Below are 21,932 nucleotides of genomic sequence, written 5' to 3' on the forward strand. Positions count from 1 at the left end.
GCTGCTACTCAAGGGTCTTGCTTCTACCCAGCCTAAAAGTAGTTGATAAATGAGATTCTTCCTCTTGGAAAACTGAGAGATCTTGAAAGATCCTCATAAACAAGGACATATCAAAAATAAATCAGCATATTTAGACAATCACAAAGGTTCAAGAGATAACCAAGAACAAGTGCAAGGGAGAATGAAAAGGTTCATCACCATGTACATAAGACAATGCTTTCAAGACTGAGAGGAGGTAGCTATTTTGCTCAATATATAGAATCAAACAGAGTTAAGGAAAATGAAGAAAAAGGAAAATATCTTCCAATTGTGAAAACAAGATAAAACTCAAAGAAGGCCATAATGCTACAGGATAAATTATCTGATAAAGAAATCAAAATAATGGTCATAAAGGTACTCACTAAACTCTCAGGAAAAGAATAGAAGGACAGAGTGAAAACTTTAACAAAGTTACAGAAAATATAAGAAAGTGTCAAACAGAAGACACAGAACTAAAAAAATATAGTAGCTGAATTGAAAAATACACTACAGGAGTTCAACAGTTAACTACTGAAATGAAGAATGGATCAGTGAGCTGTAAAACAAAGCATTAACACCCAGACATGGCAGCAAATAGAAAAAGGACTTTTATAAAATGAAGATAACTTAAGAGACTGATAGAACAACATTAAGTGGAATAACATTTGTGAAGGAGAGAGAGAGAGAAAGAAAGGGACAGAAAAGAAATAGTTAGAAAAGAAATAGTTGCTGTAGCTTCTCTAACATGGGGAAGGAAATAGACATTTATGTCCAGGAAGCAAAGAGAATTTACAAAAAAAAATAAATAAATAAAAGGACCCAAAGAGATCCACACCAAGACATATTCTAATTAAAATATAAAAGTTAAAAGATAAAGAGAGAATCTCAAAGGCGGCAAGAGAAAAGTAACTTGTTAAATACAAGGGAAACCTAATAAAGCTATCAGCAGATTTCTCAGGCAAAACTTTGAGGTCAGAAGAAAGTGATATGCCATAATTTGAAGTCCTAAAAGGAGAAATTCAAACTAAGAAATCCCTACCTGACAAGATTATCATTCAGAATTGAAGGAGAGATAAGAATTCTTCAGAGAAGCAAAAGCTTAAGGTGTTCATCACCAATAAACTGGCCTTATAAGAAAGGTTAAAGGGAATTTTTTAAATAGCAAAGAAACGGCACTAAACAATAGTAAGAAAATATATGAAAGTAAAAATCTCACCAGAAAAGATACCTATATTTAAAGATAGTAGAAATCACTTATGAATCTACTCTAAAGGGTAAAAAGAAAAGTAACATAATTAAACTAAAAGAGTTAAGGCACACATACAATAAAAACAGGTAAAATAGGTCAAATGTGTCTTTAAAAACATTAAACTTGGGGCACCTGGATGGTTTAGTTGGTTAAGCATCTGCCTTCAGTTCAGGTCATGACCCCAGGGGCCTGGAATCAAGCCCCACATCTGGCTCCCTACTCAGGTGGAAGCCTGTTTCTCCCTCTCCCTCTGCCATTCTCCTGGCTTGTGCTCTCTGGCTCTCTATCTCTGTCAAATTAAAAAAAAAAATCTTAAAAATAAGTAAATAAAAATAAAAATATAAAACTTCAGGAGAAGTTGTAAAAATATAGTTTTGGAATGTGTTCAAATTTAAGTTGCTATCAACCTAAATATACTGAATATAATTCTATACTTAGAATGTTAAATGTGAACCTCACGGTAACCACAAAGCAAAAACTTATAGTAAATATACAAAAGATAATATAAAATAATCTAAAAAAAAACTAGAGAAAGACAACATACCACAAGAGACAAGAAACAGAGAACTACAAAAACAGGCAGAAAACAATGAACAAAATGGCAGTAAGTATACACCAATCAATAATTACTTTAAATGTAAATGGACTAAATGCTCCAATCAAAAGATGCAATGTGACTGAAAAAAAAAAAACAAAACAAAACAGACAAAACAAGATTCATCTACATAATTTCTACAAGAGACTCACTTTGGAAGTAAGGACATATACTGACTGAAAATGAAGGGATATAAAAAGATATTCATGCCAACGCAAATAGTATAGCTATACTCATATCAGACAAAACAGATTTTAAAACAAATACTGTAATAAAAGACAAAGAAAGGCATTACATAATGATAAAACAGTAGGAAGATACAACATTTATAAATACATAAGTACCCAACATACGAGCACCAAAATAGTACAGCTATTATTAGCAGACCTAAAGGGTGAAATTAACAGCATATAATAATAAGAGGGGACTTTTAACACCCTACTTACATCAAAAGATAAATTATCCAGACAGAAAATCATAAGGGAGCATCAGCCTTGAACAACATATTAGGTCAGATGGACTTAATATTTATATATAGAACTCTCCATCCAAAAGCAGCAAGTAACACATTCTTCTCAAGCGCACATAGAACATTCTCCAGGACACTCCACGTTAGGCCATAAGACAAGTCTCAAGAAATTCAAGAGGACTGAAATCATATAAAGTATCTTTTCTTACCACAATGATGTGAACTAGAAATCAATTTTAAGACAGAAACTGGAAAAAAATTACAAAAACATGGAGATTAAACAACGTATTACTGAACAACCGCTGGGTCATCAAAGAAACAAAAACAAGAGAAACAGTAACAACAAAAAAAACTAACCTCAAGAAAAATGAAAACAAAAAAGGGAAATACCAAAATCTACTGCATGCAGCAAAAGCAGTTCTAAGTGAGACAATCATAGCAAAACAAACCTACCTGAGGAAAGGAGAAAAATCTCAATCTAAATTTACACAAAAAGGAACCAGAAAAAGAAGACTAAATCAAGCCCAAGAGTAGTATAAGGAAGGATATAATAACTAACAGAATGAGATAAATGAAATAAAGACTAAAAAGACAAAAGGAAAGATCAATGAAATGAAGAGTTGGTTCTTTGAGGGGAAAAAAAAAACAACAAAAAAAAAACCTGACAAAAATTTAGCTCAATACTCCCAGGAAAAAAAGAGAATGGGCTCAAATAAACCAGAAATGAAGAGGAGAAGTTACAACTTATACCACAGAACTACAGAGGATCATAAGAGATTACTATGAACAATTACATACCAACAAATTGGACAACCTAGAAAAAAAATGATACATTCCTAGATATATACTATCTTACAGGAGTGAATCAGGAAGAAGTAGATTACATAAATAAAGTGATCACAAGTAAAGAGATTTAATCAGTAATCAAAAAATCCCCAAAGTAAAAGTCAAGATCCCATGGCTTCACTGGTAAATTCTATCAAACATTCAAAAATGATTTAATGCCTCTCCTTCTTAAACTTCTCCAAAAAGTTGAATAGGGAGAAGTGCTTTCAAACTCATTTTACAAGACCAGTATTACCCTGACATCAAAACCAGGTAAGGACACTGCAAAAAATAAAAATTATAATCCAATGTTCTTGATAGAGACTCAAAAATCTTGACCAAAATATTAGCAAACTGAACAGGAATACATTAAAAATATCATACACCATGATCAAAGTGGAGATATATTCCAGGTATACAAGAATGGTTCCACATTCACAAATTAATCAACAATACACCCATTAACAAAAGGAAAGAAAAAAATCACATAATCATCTCAGTAGATGCACAAAAAGCACCTGACAAAATGTAACCTCCACTTATAATAAAAGCCCTCAGAAAGTGGATATAGAGGGAATGTATCTCAACATAATAAAAGGCATATATGTCACACCCATAGCAAATATCATACTCAACAGTGAAAAGCTCAAACCTTTTTTCCCCCTTAAGATTATTTATTTATTTGACAGAGAGACACAGAGAGAAGGGGGGGCGGTGGAGCAAAAGCAGGGGGTTGGAGAGGGAGAAGCAGGCTTCCCACCAAGCACGGAGCCTGATGTGCTGATGTGGGCATTGATCCCTGGACCCTGGGATCACAACCTGAGCTGAAGGCAGATGCTTTTAATGCTTAAGACCGAGCCACCCTGGTACCCAAGTTCAAAGTTTTTTGTTTTTTTTTTTTAATCTAAGATCAAGAATAAGACAAGATGTCAACACTCACTAGTTTTATTCGAAATAGTATTAAAAGCCTTAGCCACAGCAATTAGGTAAGAAAAGAAATAAAAGTTACCCAAATTGAAAAGGAAGAAGCAGAATTACCACTATTTGCAAATGACATACTATATATAGAAACCCTAGTACTGCACCAAAAAATTATTAGAATAAAGTAATTCAGTAAAGTTTCAGGATATGAAATTATTATGCAAAAATCTGTTAAATTTCTATACACTAATAATAAATTACCAGAAACAGAAATCAACAAAAAATCCCCTTTACAATTGCAGTCAAAAGAATAAAATGCCTTGGAATAAATTTAACCAAATAGGTGAAAGACCTTTCAACTAAAAAATATAAGAAGCTGATGAATGAAATTGAAGAAGACACAAAAATGGAAAATTCATTCTAGGCTCATGGACTGGAAGAACAAATATTATTAAGATGTCTGTACTAACCAAAGCAATTTACACATTTAATGCAATCCCTATCAAAATAACACCATCATTTTCACAGAGCTAGAACAAACAATCCTAAAAGTTGTATGGAACCACAAAATACCCCGAATAGCCAGAGCAATCTTGAAAAAGAAAAAGCTAGAAGCATCACAATTCCAGGCTTCGAGTTAAATCACAAGGCTATGGTGATAAGACAGTATGGTACTGGCATAAAAACAAACACACAGATCGATGGAACAGAAGATCCAGAAATGAGCCCACCACTATATGGTCAACTAATCTTCAACAAAGCAGGTAAGCATCTCCAAAGGAAAAAAGATTCTCTTCAACAAACGCTGTTGGGAAAACTGGACAACATGCAAAAGAAAGAAACTGGACTACTTTCTTATACCATATACAAAAATAAATTCAAAATGGATGAAAGGCCTATATGTGAGACAGGAATCCATCAAAATCCTAGAGAACATAGTAGTATCCTCTTTCACATTGACTATAGCAACTTCTTACTAGATAGGTCTCCTGAGGCAAGGGAAACCAAAGCCAAAATAAACCACTGGAACTTCATCAAGATAAAAAGCTTCTGCACAGTAAAGGAAAGAATCACCAACAACTTAAAGGCAACCTATGGAATGGCAGAAGATATCAGCAAATGACATATCTGATATGTATCTGATATATATTTAGATATAGTATCTAAAATCTATAAAGAACTTGTCAAACTCAATACCCAAAAAACAAACAATCCAGTTAAGAAAAAGGCAGAAGACATGAATAGAGATTTTTCTAAAGACATCCAGATGGCGAACAGACACATGAAAAGATGCTCAACATCACTCATCATCAGGGAAATACAAATCAAAACTAAATGAGATACCATCTCATACCAGTCAGAGTGGCTAAAATAGAGTTAATTTTTGTATAAGGTGTGAGATTTAGGTTGTTTCTTTTTTTTCTTTTTGGTTATGGATATCCAATTGTTCCAAAATTATTTGTTGAAAAGGTAATTCATTGAATTGCTTTTGCAGCTTTATTTAAAAATCTATTAAACCTATCTATGGGGATGCCTGAGTTGCTTAAGCATCTGCCTTCGGCAAGGGTCATAATCCCAGGGTCCTGGGATAGAGTCCCACATTGGGCTCCTTGCTCAGTAGAAAGTCTGCTTCTCCCTCTGCCTGCCACTCCCCCTGCTTCTGCACACACTCTCTCTAATAAATAAATAAAATCTTAAAAATAAAGAACATATCTGTGTAAGTCTTTTTTGTTTTTTTAAAGATTTTATTCACTTATTTTACAGACAGAGATCACAAGTAGGCAGAGATGCAGGCAGAGAGAGAGGAGGAAGCAGGCTTCCTGCTGAGCAAAGAGCCAGATGCGGGGCTTGATCCCAGGACCCTGGGATCATGACCGGAGCTGAAGGCAGAGGCTTTAACCCACTGAGCCACCCAGGTGCCCCCATATCTGTGTAAGTCTTATGGGTTGTTTATTTTGTTTCATGTGTCTTTCTGCCAATACTACACTATCTTGATTACTGTAAATCTCATCAGTGGAAAGAGTCCTTCCACTTTGTTCTTTTTCAAAATTGTATTACCTGTTCTAGGACCTAAGCTTTTCCATATAATTTAAGAATAAATTATATAATTGTATGTCTACAAAAAAAAAAACCAACTTGTTGGGTTTTTGATAGGAATCACATAAATCTATATATGAACAGGGGAAGAACTGACATCTTTAGTATGTTCAGTCTCTCAGTTCATGAACATAGCTTGTTTGTCCATTTCTTTAGGTGTCCCTTTATTTCTTTAGCATTTTGCAGTTTTCAGCATACAGATTTAATATAGGTATATTCTTAAGTGTATACCTAAGTATTCAACTTTCTTGGAGTGATGGTAAATAGTACTGTTTTAAATTTCAGTTTCTAACTGTTGTCAGCATATAAAAATGCAATTGGTGTTTTTGTGTGTGCCTGTTGATCTACATTCCCCAAATTAACTCACTTGACTTATTAGTTGTAGGAATTTTTCTATAGATACTTTTTCTATGTAGACAATGATACAGTTTGCAAGTAGGGGGTTTTGTTTCTTAATCGCCAAACTCTGTGCCTTTTAATACTTTTCTTGCCTTATTGTACTACTTAGAACTTCTAGTACTCAGTTGGGAAAAAGTAGTGAGAGTAGACAACCTTGTTTTGCTCCTGATCTTAGGAGGAGAGCATTCATTTATTTTTTTCACCATTAAGTATGTTTTTAGCAGTAAGTTTTTGTACATGTTCTTTATCAAGTTCAGGAAGTTTCCTTCTATTCCTGGTTTGCAGAAATTTTTTTTTTCTTAATCATGAATGGATTTTAGATTTTGTCAAACACTTTTTCTGCATCAATTGATATAATCATAAAAACTTTCTTCTTTAACTTATTGATATAACGAATTAGACTGATTGCTTTTCCTAAGTTGGACAAGTTTTACATACCTCAAATAAATCCCATTTGGTGGTGGTACATAATTTTTTTATACCTTGTTGGATTACATTTGGTAATATCTGTAGATTTGAGTTTATGATAAATACTGGTCTGCAGTTTTCATTTTTTGTACTATGTTTTTCTAATTCTGCTAGCAGAGTAATACTAGCATCATAAAATAAGGTGGTAGTATTTCCTGCCCTACTACTTTCTGGAAAAGACTGACTAAAATTGATGGTAATTCTTCTTCAGCGTTTGGCAAAGCTCTATAGTAAACCATCTGGGCCTGCAGATTTGTTTTTTAGGAGATTTTTCATTATGCTTTGCCTACTCCGTCTTGGTTAATTTTGGTAGTTTGTGGGTTTTGAGGCAGTGGTCCATTTCTGCTAAGTTGTCCAATTTATGAAGTTTTTCATAGTATTTTCAAAATTATCCATTTAATTGATGGAAGATTTGTAGCAACAGACTTTGTTCAATCTGGGTATCAATAATTTTATCTTTTCTCCTTTATCTTCATTAGTCTCAATTTTATTGAGTTTTCAAGAGTCAGTTTTTTATTCTGTTGATCTTCTTCCCCATTGTTTTACCATTTTCAATTTCACTGATACCAATTCTTGAGTATTACCTGTCTTCTTGCTTTGACAATATTTGCCTCATCTTTTTCTAGTTTCTTGAGAAAGAAATATGGATTACTGACTTGAGAACTCTCCTCTTCTCTAAAAATTAATATTTTCATAGTATATCTTTTTACTTTCAATCTACATATGTCTTGGTGATCACAGCTTTGTAGTAAAGCTTGAAATCAGGTAACGTGATGCCCCCAGTTTTTGTTTTTGAAATGAGTTTCTTGATAATGATATATACTGGATCATCTCTAAGAACTCATTATGTCAGTTTTTGTCTTTTCACTTGTAAATTTAAATTATATATATTTAAGGTAATTATTGACATCTTAGCAATTAAACATGCCATTTTATTATTTGTCTTCTGTTTCTGTCTTGTTTCTCATTCCTAATAGGGGGTTACTCAAACAAACTTTAGGATTCCATTCAATTTGCAGTGTTTTTGAGTATATTGTTTTGTATGTTGCTTTTAGTGGTTACTTTGAGTGGATGCTTTCTATATTATAATTACAAATATAACATTGCAGTCTACTGATATTACTGATTTTTTAACAGATATCTCTCTGTTATAATATAGTATGAAGGCAATATAAATATTGTTAAGCTTCTTCCTGGGTCCCACTGACACCACTCTGGCAAAATTGAGGCACTCATTCATACTGCTTCATTAAAGACAGTAGGGCAGAAATTTAGGTCCTCTCTTAGCCCAGCCAAGACCTTTCTGGCAAAAAGTGGGGCACCACCTTGCTCCACATTATCGATAGTAGGGGTAGATGTTCATCTCCCTGCTGGGCCCTGCTTACACCAAAAGGTGAAGTAGAAGGTTAACGCTTACTGAGAATGGAATATCAGTTATTCCCATCTCATTCAGTCTTACTGATGCAGACAGGGATGGAATCACATCTCCCTTATAGGCCTCAGTGACACAGGAAAAGGAAGGTAAAGGAGAGTTGTGAGTAGCTTCACTCTGCATTGTCTCTTTAGTCTTACTGCTGCTGGGTGGGGGTAGAGACTCAGCTCATCACTGGACTCCACAATTATTATTCTAATTAACATTAATTAGAATTATTAATTATATTAATATTAATTAATTGTATTAATTATTAATTATATTAATATATAATAATATGATATAATATAATATAATAATTTTAACAATTATCTTGCTACAGGAAGCAGAACACACCCTCTTTCCCTGAGCTAATGGAAGATCAACTACCCATTAGGCCCTATCTACAGTATCTTAGCAGGGAAATCAGAGCACTGCCTCTTTGTGGGAGTGTGGGAGACTGAACAGCTTCCTGCTCAGCTCTGCCAATAAACACTACAAGAAGAGGGATTCAAAGCTTTGCCATCTGCCTCTGTGGTAGCAGGAATGCGGTGGAAGATCAGCTTCCTATTTGGCTCTGCTAAAACTGTGGGGCTGCTAAGTAGTTTCCCCATTGTTATTGGGCTGGAGTAAGGTGAGTATTGCCAAACACTTTTGTTCTGTTAGTTTACCCTTGTCCTGGGTCCTATGGCTTCAAGGACAGGCTTTCTTAGGTGGTTTTTTTTTTGTTGTTTTATTTTGTTTTGTTTTGTCTGTGCCTGTTGGTGTTTCCAGATTGGGGTTTTATCAGTGTCCTCTGAGATTAAATAGGAGACAAAAAGGAAACCCAGTTAACTCATTGCTGTGTCATTCCTCAAGTTCTAAAATCCTCAGAAAGTCTGATTTCTTTTTCCTACCATCAGAGTCTTTCTATACTTGTTTATTTTGTAATGTCCAGGAATTCTGAGTTATAAAAGAAAATATTGGGGAAGAATAGAACTACTGTATCTTAGCTAGAACCACAAGTTTCTTCAGTAGGAATATTTTTGAAACTTGATAAACTGGAGCAATTAATATATGAGCCAATAGTATTAAAAAAACCCCACAAACCTTTCCTATTATGTTAAGAAAAGCATTATAACCAAAACAGTATGGTGCTAGCAATGGAATAAATAGATCGATGAAATGAAAGTTCAGGAAAAGACAGACTTATGTATGTGTATGTGTGTATTCAGGCATATGAAAATTTAGTGTATGATAAATGAGGCATTTCAAACCAGTGGGGGACAAATTGCTTTTTTCAATAAATTGGGCTGGGAAATAAAGATATCTTTGAAAAATATTTTGTAATTTTAGTCATCCAATATATAAAAACAAGTTTATCCCAATATAAATTATAGATAAAGAATTAATATTTAAATATTTCTATTTTAAATAAATAAACCCAAGGTGGCAGTTACCTGCCATAATGATGAGGAAAACAATTTGATTTCATATAGGAAAGGTGAAAATACACATTACTTAAAACTCAGGAATTCCTTTTCTCAGTATGGACCTCAAAGAAACTCTTAAATAGGATGTTTTATAAGATTTTATACCATCATTTTTCATAATAGCTCCAAATGGAACTAAGGTAAAAGTCCATCAAGAGTAGGATGTCGGGGCACCTGGGTGCCTCAGTGGGTTAAGCCTCTGCCTTCGGCTCAGGTCATGATCTCAGGGTCCTGGGATCAAGTCCCGCATCAGGCTCTCTGCTTGGCAGGGAGCCTGCTTCCTCCTCTCTCTCTCTGCCTGCCTCTCTGCCTACTTGTGATCTCTGTCAAATAAATATATAAAATCTTAAAAAAAAAAAAAATTGGAAGGGGAGGTGAACCATGAGAGACTATGGACTCTGAAAAACAATCTGAGGGGTTTGAAGTGGCGGGGGGGTGGGAGGTTGGGGTACTAGGTGGTGGGTATTATAGAGGGCACGGCTTGCATGGAGCACTGGGTGTGGTGAAAAAATAATGAATACTGTTTTTCTGAAAATAAATAAATTGGAACAAAAAAAAAGTAGGATGTCTCACTAATTTGTGGCACAATGGAGTATTTTATAGCAAAAAACAAAAACAAAACAAAAAAAGGACTAAACAACCTCCCCCCAAACCTTAGCTATAGATAATGCATATGAATATGATATAGATAATGATTATGAATAAATCCCACAGTGCTGAACCAAAGAACTAAGGCACAAGAGAATGTATACATTGTGAATCAATTCATATAAAATTCAAAGAGAAATACAAATTTTAATAGTAAGGGATGTGTATAAAAACTAAATAAAATGAATGTGAAATAATAAAAACTCAGGATATTGGGTGGAACAGATCGTCACGATTGGGCCAGGAATGCATTTAAACTTTTGGCCAAGCATCTACTATGTGGTGATTTATTATAATCAATCAGTAAATGCTTAATTCAAACCATGCATGAACTAAATAATAATTTCTGGTGCTAGAAATATTGTGAAGATAACCATACTTTGTAAAAATTGAATTATATTCTATTAATCATATTTTAATAATAAAAACAAACATGCATATTTATTTATACATGGTATATTGTAGATGTATTTCAAATTTAAAATCCATTGCACTATTCAGATAATTTTATTTCTATTTATTTATTTATTTATTTTTAAAAAGATTTTATTTATTTATTTGACAGGCAGAGAGGCAGGCAGAGGGAGGGGGGAAGCAGGCTCCCCGCTGAGCAGAGAGCCCGATATGGAGCTCGATCCCAGGACCCTGGGATCATGACCTGAGCCAAAGGCAGAGGCTTTAAACCACTGAGCCACCCAGGCGCCCCTATTCAGATCATTTTAAATTACTCAATTGTTTACCAACTAAAGTGAATATTATAAGCAGATGTTTCACATATCCTACAATCAAAACAAAAAGATTATATCTGATTTCAGTTGAAAATGCTAATGGTGCCATCAAATAAATGTTGATGAAATATTTTATAACAGGTTTTCTTCCAATGCTTTGAATAAAGAATCAATTTCATATTTTTTCCTCAGGCTTCAAACTCTCTAAAGCTATTTTAGATATAATACCAGTAATTAATTTTAAAAAATCATATAGTAATGTCATCCATGAGTCATGTTTTTTTGAAGGAATCTACTGAGGAATAACTCTTATAATTCTAGAATTTCAAAAAACACAATGAAAAATTACTTCTTTAGAGAAAAGTCACGACAAAAAATAGACAGTGTTTCTTCTAATTAATTAAATTAATAAAAAATATATGAATCATTTGGTTCTTGGATAGGTCAACAGTTTTGGTCTACTTTTATTACTTAATATAGCTTTTTTAGGTGATTCCATTAACTAGCATGGCTTCAGGTAGTTTTTGGATAAGGACAAATTCCAACATCAATTGAAATATAAAATTATCTTTCTTCCGAGGTTCTAGATGTTTTAACCAATGACTTAATGGGTATTTGGTTATCTGAGAGGGACCTCAAATAAGTTCAAAGCGTACCCTCTTTACTCTCAAACTTATTCCTTCTCTTATATCTCCTCTTTAAGTTAATAGCAACACAAGCTGGACTGGACCTAAGGTTTCTCTAAACCAAAGTATTATTTGAATTTATATCAAGTTGGAATGGGTCTTTGACACTCCTGGTTTATTTTTTTCCTGCTAGAATATAATTGATTGGCTATATAGGACACCAGGCATATTGAAACTAATAGTGTATTACATAATAAAGACAAATGATATTAACTTATTTGAAAATAATGTTAGCAAATGAAATTATTGACTAAAATTTGAATTTATTGAACTTGATTTTGGAAAGGCTGATTAAATCAGCTTGATGATTTGTTTGGATCTTTAAATGTCATTGTTAACAATTCAACTCAGTATTGTTATCCTTAACTATTGCTTTCCAGTTGTTAAATTTTATTTATATAATAGATAATATGTTCAGTTCTTATTAGATTGTAAATTGCTCTTGAGGAAGGGCCACATGCTATGCCAGAAGACTAACAGTCCATAGGATTGAATAAAATGTTAAAACAGAAAAATGCAGACTATGTAATTTTCAAAGAGTAAAGTCAACTTTTCATTTAATGTATAAATTTTAAATTGCCAATCTGCAATTGCAAATACTGTGTTTTCATGGAACCAGAAAATATTTTCTAGAAGACTGGTATTTATAATTAGTGAAAGCTTACAGGGAAAATAAATTAAAACAAGATAGAAAGATAATCCATTATGCACACTAATGCCTATATATGTTTCTTATGTAGATTTTCAATGAATTTCACATGGAATGTTCCTTTTTGATCTTCCAAAAAATTTTCATAGAAATGCACTGACAAGGGTAATTGAAATCTGACGAGGATTATTTTATGTTTTTTAACTCAAATAGGATAACTGTGACTTAAATGAAGTCCCAACACACCCAAAGATTAAAAAGTGTAAAGAAAAAGCAATGCTTCTCCCACCTACCCGGCGAGATACTAAGTCTTCTAAGAGATAAAAAAATGGCATACTATACCTTGATTTCTTCTATTTCATCTGGTACTATCTTGTATGCTGATATAGTCCCACCCAACCTGAAATTAGGAAAAGAAAATATTCTCAAAACCGTGGTGGTGTATATTTATGGAGTATTTCTGCCATTAGCATCAGAATGCCACCAATAATTGCCCACTGCCCACCCCAATGACCATAGAGTAAAAACATTTTCATGCTTAAGTTTACCATGTATTACTTAAAAAGAGGTGGATAATGAATGACTACCAAAAGAGGAAACATTAAGTTATATTTCTAACTACAAACTTCTCTTATATCATTTTATTATTAAAAAACACTTTTAATAATGCTTTTACTATTACACTACTTTTACTGATGGATTCTGTCACAAGTAAGATCCAGCAAGAATTAATAACAGTGGTATTTGCCTTCTTGGTTTGCTTGTAATAGAATTCACTTTTTAGAGTAGTTTTGAATTTACAGAAAAATTGAGTACAAAGTAAAGAGATCTATTTCCTGGAGGCTCAACTAGTCTTCCTTCCAGATATTATTAACATCTTATATCAGTGTTGTACATGAGCATGAGTCACAATTGATGAACTAAAAATGATTTTGTTTCTCTTCAGAAATAATTAAAACAAGCAGTTGAAGAGATATGTGCGTGTCCAGCATTGTCCAAGGAAAAGAGATGAGTGTATAAGGGTTACAACTTAATCCCTAAAATATGATGTTGCCTTAAGGCAGTGAGGTCATTACTGCCATGGTCACCTGTTTGAACTTTTTTTTTTTAAGAAAATAGCTAAGAATTATGTAACACTTACTATTTGCCAGACATGTCATGTATTATCTAATTTAATTCTTAACAACTGTTGCCATTGTAAAAATTGGGATTTGATACACAGAGTGATTCAGTAATTTTCACAAGTAATTGAAGGAAGGATCTGAAATGCACATTAAATGCAAAATATATACCAGATTAAAAGTACTTAGTGTAAAAAAGTCCAATTTAAAAGTACCAAACACATTCGAAAATAATATGGTGGACATACTGAGTCAAATTATATTTTTAAAATTAACTTCATCTGTTTCTTTTAGTTTTTAAAATGTGACTACAAAAAAATTTTAAATCAAACAGCTTGCATTTGTGACTAGTAACATGTATCTATCAGATAGGTACTCTGAGCTCTTAAACACCAACATTACCTACCTACCATTACTTAAATATAGTGCTTAAAAAGGAAATTTCTGACCATTTATTTGGCATTATAAATACTTCAATATCAGAAAAGAGAGTATCTGTCTAAGATAGTGGAGTAGTAGAAGACCTTAGTTTAGTCTGGCCCTAGGAATGCACATAGATAGCTATCAAATCATCCTGAACACTTGCAAACTCAACCAGAGATATAAAAATAGATATTAAAAATAGAAAAGTGTCCACGTTCTGCAAGGTAGGACGTACAAAGAAGTGAATTCAAGGAGACTTATGGAAAGATAAACTGAGGGCTACCCTCCTTCTGGAGGGAGCCTCCAGAAGCTGGCACCATAAGTGATACAGCAGCAGAATGCAAAATCAGAACTTTCAGAAGTCTGCTCTGGTGAGGGATCTCCCTGCCTGAAAGGCACTAGCTGGCAAAACAGGATGAAATCCAAGGTGGGATAGTGTGGTCTCAGGATCCTTGGGGTCACAGGAAGACAGTGGGGAGGAGGTGGTGCTTGGGTATGGAAGAGTTACCAGACATTGGAGCAAGGGAGCCGGGTACACTCAGTGAGCCCAGGAGTGGACTCTCAAGAGTGCCATATACCACAAACCATGGCAGAACCAGTGAGACATCCTACCCTGTGAGGAGCACACCACAGGAGTCTGCTGGGTTTGGAGACTCCAAACAGGGTCACATAACTGAGACAGAAATGGTTGGTCATAGCCTGGGTGAGCACAGAATACAGATGGAGTCCAGGAAGACAAGCGTGATTGACTGCATTTAACCCAGGGTTCACTGAGAAGTGGTGTCCAGAGCTCTCAGCTCTGGAATTAGAGATTGGGAGGCCACCATTGTCATTCTCATTCTCTAAACTGTGCTGGAAAGCCTTCATGGAACAAAAGCCACAAAAAGCAATCTGGAGCAGATTACTTAGCCTGGCCCCCCGTAAGGGTGGTACAATTCCGCCCCGGGGTGTGGGGGGGCACTAGAGGATCACCACAACAGGAACCTCCCTCAGAAGATCAGCAGGAAGATCCAGCCAAAACCAAGTTTACCCATAATTTAGAACTGCAAAACTCCAGTGCTAGGAGAATTTTTCATACAGAATTCATTATTGTTTTTTTTTCTCACCATGGTTCTTTGGTCTTCCAATTTTAATTTTTTCTTCTCTTTATTTATTGCTGGGCTGCAAAGTTGGTTCAAAATCCACGAATCAATCAATGTGATACACTACATAATTAAAAGAAAGGACAAGAACCATAGGATCCTCTCAATAGATGCAGAAAAATCATTTGACAAAGTGCAACAAACTTTCCTGATTAAAACTCTTTACAAGGTACAGATAGAGGGAATATACCTCAATAGCATAAAAGCTATATATGAAAAGCCAACAGTGAATATCATTCTCAATTGGGAAAAACAGAACTTTACCCTAAGGTCAGGAACACAGGGATGTCCACTCTTACCACTGTTGTTCAACATAGCAATGGAAGTCCTAGCCTCAGCAATCATACAACAAAAAGAAATAAAAAGCATCCAAATCAACAAAGAAGTCAAACACTGATTCTCTGTAGGTGACATGATACTCTGTGTGGAAAACCCAAAAGACTCCACCCCAAAATTCCTAGAACTCATACAGGAATTCAGCAGCATGGCAGGATATAAAATCAATGCACAGGAATCAGTTGTATTCTATACACTAACAATGAGACAGAAGAAAGAGAAATTAAGGAGTTGATCCCATTTACACTTGCACCAAAAACCATGAGATACCTAGGAATAAACCTAACCAAAGAGGCAAAGGATCTATACTCAGAAAACTATTTCTTTCTTGGAATTGAGGAAGACACAAAGAAATGGAAAAATGTTCCATGCTCCTGGATCGGAAGAACAAATATCTTTAAAATGTCTATGCTTCCTATACACTCAATGCAATCCCTATCAAAACACCATCAGCTTTTCTCACAGAGCTGGAACAAATAATTCTGAAATTTGCATGGAACCAGACAAGACCCCAAATAGCAAAGGAATGTTGAAAAAGAAAAGTTCCAAAGCTGGAGGCATCACAATACTGTACTTCATATGGTCATCTCAAAAGTTACTGAAAAATAAGCTGTTGAAACCAAGTATCTCATCCTAGATTTTAAAATAAAATAAACTGCTTGTTAACTTAAAAGAAAGAAAGAAAAAAAAGAGTATCACAAATAAGGCACTTACATATTCTAGACACTTTGGGATATTTCTTGTCTTAAATATAAATTGATAAATGACATTCTGGTTTCCATTATAAAACAACCTAATTCAGCCAAATGAAGTTTATTAAAAACTGCACATTTAAACTCTTTAATATTATTATTTATCCTTGCTAATGGAAATAGTGTTCAAACCTTGATTTGAGAATTACTTCCTAGATTGAAAGTGCTGTGATTAAGTGATGAAAACACTAATGGTATTTAACTTAATTCATATTATTCAACATATTCATATTATACAACATATACATATGTATATGTATATACATATATACACATATACATATACATATGTAAAATTCATATTATACAACATATACAAGTGATATAGTAAGTTAAGACCATAGTAAGATAAACAGCAAGACCAAGTAAGATAAGACCATAGTAAGATAAACATCTAGTATGCTAGATGTTACTAAAATGAAAAACTACATAACTATCTGTAAGAGGTTTCAAGTAGGCATTTTCACTTTTAATTATTAAATTTTTAAATTAAAAGCTGATATTGTTGCAATATAAATAAGGAAATTAGAGCAAAAAACTATTGAAAACTCAATGACTTCAATTTCCCATCTCGCAAATCAAATGAGTTAGTCATTTTATTCTTAGAGTTTATGTTATGTAATAGATATAAACCAGGGAATAAGAATACAAAGAAATCATAGTCTTAAATAGAAGCAGACTGAGTAAACAAATACCTGTAATATAACGCATTAAGGTATCACATTAGAACTGGGCAGAAGTTGAAAGTTTGAAATTATTTCACAATAAAGAATATTTGAAAATTATCTATCATTATAAAATAAACTAGTAATAGGACAGTCTATAACAACTGTTAAATAAGTGGCATGGTAGAGTACAGAAATAGTCTATATTTGTTAGTACAGTAATGATTCAAAGATGCAATTGTGATAATGTTTGACTTATGGAAGAAAAAATAATAAAAACAAAGTTGCTATGATAAACTTCAATTCTTTTTTTTTTTTTAAGATTTTATTTATTTGAGAGAGAGAGAGAGTGAGAGAGAATGAGAGGGGAGAAGGTCAGAGGGAGAAGCAGACTCCCCATGGAGCTGGGAGCCTGATGTGGGACTCGATCCAGGGACTCCGGGATTATGGCCTGAGCTGAAGGCAGTCACTTAACCAATTGAGTCACCCAGGCGGCCCCTAAACTTCAAATCTATTCCAATAAAAAATTAATTTTCTCTTGACTAATCCTGACTACTAGTGCCTGAAATATTGCCTTTCCTGAAATCCGAGCTGAGGGAAGGTAGGCTTCCAGATTAGTATTCTTAACGTCAACTTCAAGTCAATCATAATGGTTTTAACTGTTAAAAAAGCAGGTAAAGGGAGGAGGAATTAAGATGGTGGAGGAGGAGTGCCTGGGTGGCTCAGTTAAGGGTCTCTTTTCAGCTCAGGTCATGATTCTGGGTCCTGGGATCAAGCCTGGTGCTGCATCAGGCTCCCTGTTCAGTGGGGAGCCTGCTTCTCCCTCTCCCTCTGTCCTTCCCCTTCACTTGAGCTCTCTCTCTCTGTCATTCACACTCACTATCTGTGTCTCTCTCTCTCAAATAAAGTTAAAAAAAAAAAAAAAAAAAGACCGTGGAGGAATAGGGAGACTCTAAACTTGTCTTGTCCCTTAAATACAACTACACAGTTACCAACTCATTCTGAACACCCGAGAAATCAACTGATCGATCGCGTATGAGAAAGCAACTACTACAAGTCTACAAGTAGAAAGGCAACCTCTGTTTGGGAGGTAGGAGGTAAGAAGGCCTAGATCCAGTGTGATACAGCTAGGGTAAAGTAGCAAGATGGAAATCTGCTTAAGGAGGATCCCGCAAAGTACTACAAGTAGTGGAGTGCAAAATCAGAACTTGTAGAAGTCTGCTACAGTAGGGGACATGCCTGGCTTAAAGATGCTGAGGTGGCAAAATTCCAGGTACGAGGGCATGATCTCAGGATCCCCTGGGTTGAAGGAATGTGTGGCGCCTAAGTGTGGCACTGTTCCCAGGCAAAAGAGTATGGAAGTAGTCTGAGAATGATGAGTTTATGTGCAGCTTTCTGCTCTGTGTTGCCATAAACCATGAACTGCTGTGTAATTGTGCAATCACTCTCCTGGGTGTAGTGGGCAAAAAGAACAAGCCTGGCAAGACCCTCCTTGGGAGGAATGGTGGGATCCCACCTCAAAAGCCCTTAAAATTTGTTGGAATTTTGAAACTCAGATGCATGCCTGAGATAAAAGGCTCAGACAGAGGCAGGGTGAACATAGAGTTCTGATAGAAACCAGGGAGACAAGAGTGATTGGATTTCTGTGAGGACTCACTGAAGAGTGGGTGATAGAAATTTTCATCTCCAGGGCTAGACAGCAGGGGGACCGCCATACTCAACCTGCTGATCAGAGCTGAAAGCCTTCACAGAGTAAAACACTACCACCTAGTGGAGTTCAGAGCTGCCTACACAAAGCTCTACACCCTGGAGGCACATTTCCACAAAATCAGGTCCACCTGATCATCAGCACAACAGGCCCTTCCTCTAGAAGACCAGCACAAACAACTCAATCGCACCAATTAACTGATCACAGAGAACTTTAGCTCTAGAGAAAAATGATATCCAGTATTCACTGTTTCTTTATTCTTTACTTTTATTTTTTTGTTATTTTCTTATTTTTTCAATTTTTAATTCTAATTTTTATTTGTATATATAGATAATACATATGTGTTCATTTTCAGTCACCTTTCAACATATTTCATATAGATATATGTATTTTTTTCCTCCCTTATTTTGGGGATCTGGTTTCTTTTAATAAGCAGATGAAAACACACCCAGGATCTAGTTTTGTTTTGTTGTTGTAGTTTTTTCTTTCTTTTCTTTTCTGGACAAAAATCTTGAGCTGGAGAAATACACCCCAAAAGAAAGAACAGGAGGTAGAACTTACAATCAGGGATTTAATTAATATTGATATAAGTAAGATGTCTGAACTAGAATTTGAAACAACGATTCTAAAGATACTAACTGGCCTGGGAAAAAAACCATAGAAGACACTATAGCATCCCTTATCATAGAGATAAAAGAACTAAACTCTAGTTAGGCTGAGATTCAAAAAAAATTGCTATAACTGAGATATAGTCCCAGGTGGAGACCATATAAATGAAGGTGAATGAAGCAGAAAAGCAAATCAGTGATAAAGAAGATAAAATTTGGGGGGTGCCTGGGTGGCTCAGTGGTTAAGCCTCTGCTTTCAGCTCAGGTCATGATCTCAGGGTTCCTGGGATCAAGTCCCACGTCGGGCTCTCTGCTCAGTGGAGAACCTGCTTCCTCCTCTCTCTCTCTCTCTCTCTCTCTCTGCCTACTTGTGATCTGTCAAATAAATAAATAAAATCTTCTAAAAAAAGATTAAATTTTGGATAATAATAATGCTGAAGAGGGAAAGAAAACTATTAGATAACAAAGGCAGATTTAGGGTACTCAACAAAACCATAAAGCAAAATAATATCCATACCATAGAAGTTCCAGAAAAAGAGCAGGAAAAGGGGTCAGAAGGTATATTTGCACAAATTATGTCTCTTTCCCTAATCTGAGGAAAGAAACAGGCATACAAGTCCAAAAGGCACAGAGAACTCCCCTCAAAATCAACAAAAACATGTGGCACTAGCCGTTAAGTGTCTTCCTTTGGCTCAGTTCTTAAATCCAGGGTCCTGGGCTCGAACCCCACATAGGGCTCCCTGCTCAGTGGGAAGCCTGCTTCTCCCTTTCCCACTCCCCCTGCTTGTGTTCTAAATGGCAAGGTTTCATTCATTTTGATGGCTAATATTCCAGTGTGTGTTTGTATGTGCATGTAACACATCTTTATCCATTGATCTGTTGGTGGACATCTGGGCTCTTTCCAGGTTTTGGCTATTATGGACATTGCTGCTATAAACACTGAGGTGCAGGTGTGTCTTTGGATCACTATTTTTGCATCCTCTGGATAAATATCTACCATGGCAACTGCTGGGTTGTGCCGCAGTTCTATTTTTAAATTTTTGAGAAACCTCGGTACTGTTTTCCAGAGTAGCTGCACCAATTTGCATTCCCACCAATAGTGTAAGAGGGTTTCCCTTTTTCTGCATCCTCCTCAACATCTGTTGTTAATTTTATCCATTCTGACTGGTGTGAGTTGGTATCTCATTGTGGTTTTGATTTGTATTTCCCTGATGACAAGTGATGTTGAGCATTTTTTCATGTGTCTACCAGCCATTTGTATGTCTTCTTTGGAGAAATACTTGCTCATGTCTTCTGCCCATTTCTTGACTGGATTATTTGTCCTCTGGATGTTCAGTTTGAAAATTTCTTTATAGATCTGGATACTAGCCCTTTATCTGTTATGTCATTTGCAAATATCTTCTGCCATTCTGGAGGCTGCCTTTTAGTTGTGTTGTTTCCTTTGCTGTGCAAACCCTTTTTATTCTGATGAAGCCCCAATAGTTCATTTTTACTCATGTTTCCCTTGCCTCAGCGAATTATTAAGACTTTCCATAAACCTGTTATCTTGTTGACAGAAATTGGGATAGTACTTTAAAAAAATCTTTTAAAGCTTAAGTGTGGCGCCTGTACAATGTATAAGTGTATAAGCTTAAGTGTGGCGCCTGAACAATGTATAAATTTTTATACATTGTTCTATGTCCTAAATGTCGTATTAAGTGCTGGGACAGAGTGGAATAAAATCAGCAGACATGGTTTCTATTCCAATACAGAGCCAATTTGCTGCAATGTTTTTCAACTCTGGACCAAATATGGAGGTGGCCTATAAACTTGTTAAGAATTATTAAAATAAGAAATGTCTAGCAAGAAGTTTCTGTAGCCAAGGTAGTAGAGATTACTGCTTGTGTTCTCCTCTAGAATTTTGATGGATTCCTGTCTCATATTTAGGTCTTTCATCCATTTTGAATTTATTTTTTATGTGATGTAAAAAAATGGTCCAGTTTCATTCTTCTGCATGCATGTGGCTGTCCAGTTTTCCCAACAGTGTTTGTTGAAGAGACGTTTTTTCCCCTATTATCGGCTACTCGTTCCTGCTTTATTGCAGATTAATTGGTGATAGGGTCAAGGGTCCATTTCTGGGCTCTCTATTCTATTCCACAACCTGTGTGTGTCTGTTTTTGTGCCAATACCATATTGTCTTTTTTTTTTAAAGATTTTATTTATTTATTTGACAGAGAGATCACAAGTAGGCAGAGAGTTAGGCAGAGAGAGAAGGGGAAGCAGGCTCCCGCTGAGCAGAGAGGCCTATGCGGGGCTCGATCCCAGGACACTGAAATCATGACCTGAGCCGAAGGCAGCGGCTTAATCCACTGAGTCACCCAGGTGCCCCGCCAATACCATATTGTCTTGATGACTACGACTTTGTAAAAGAGCTTGAAGTCCGGAATGGTGATGCCTCCGGGTTTTGTTTTCTTTTTCAATTCCTTTGGCTATCTGGGGTCTTTTCTGGTTCCATACAAATTTCAGGATTATTTGTTCCAACTCTGTAAAAAATGCTGGTGTT

At 35.2% G+C, this 21,932-nt stretch overlaps 1 protein-coding gene across 12 annotated transcripts in view; it reads right to left on the minus strand.

Moving 5' to 3' along the window:
- Positions 1–21,932, minus strand: part of GPHN (gephyrin) — a 641,743-nt gene that overhangs the window by 347,193 nt on the left and 272,618 nt on the right. For all 12 annotated transcript variants that reach the window (XM_044231062.1, XM_044231066.1, XM_044231068.1 and 9 more), the window contains exon 3: positions 12,978–13,035. In XM_044231062.1, the coding sequence (XP_044086997.1) occupies positions 12,978–13,035 (58 nt within the window). The remainder of the gene's footprint in view (positions 1–12,977; positions 13,036–21,932) is intronic.

Source organism: Neovison vison, chromosome 13, assembly GCF_020171115.1.
Source record: "Neovison vison isolate M4711 chromosome 13, ASM_NN_V1, whole genome shotgun sequence".
Classification (NCBI taxonomy): Eukaryota; Metazoa; Chordata; class Mammalia; order Carnivora; family Mustelidae; genus Neogale; species Neogale vison.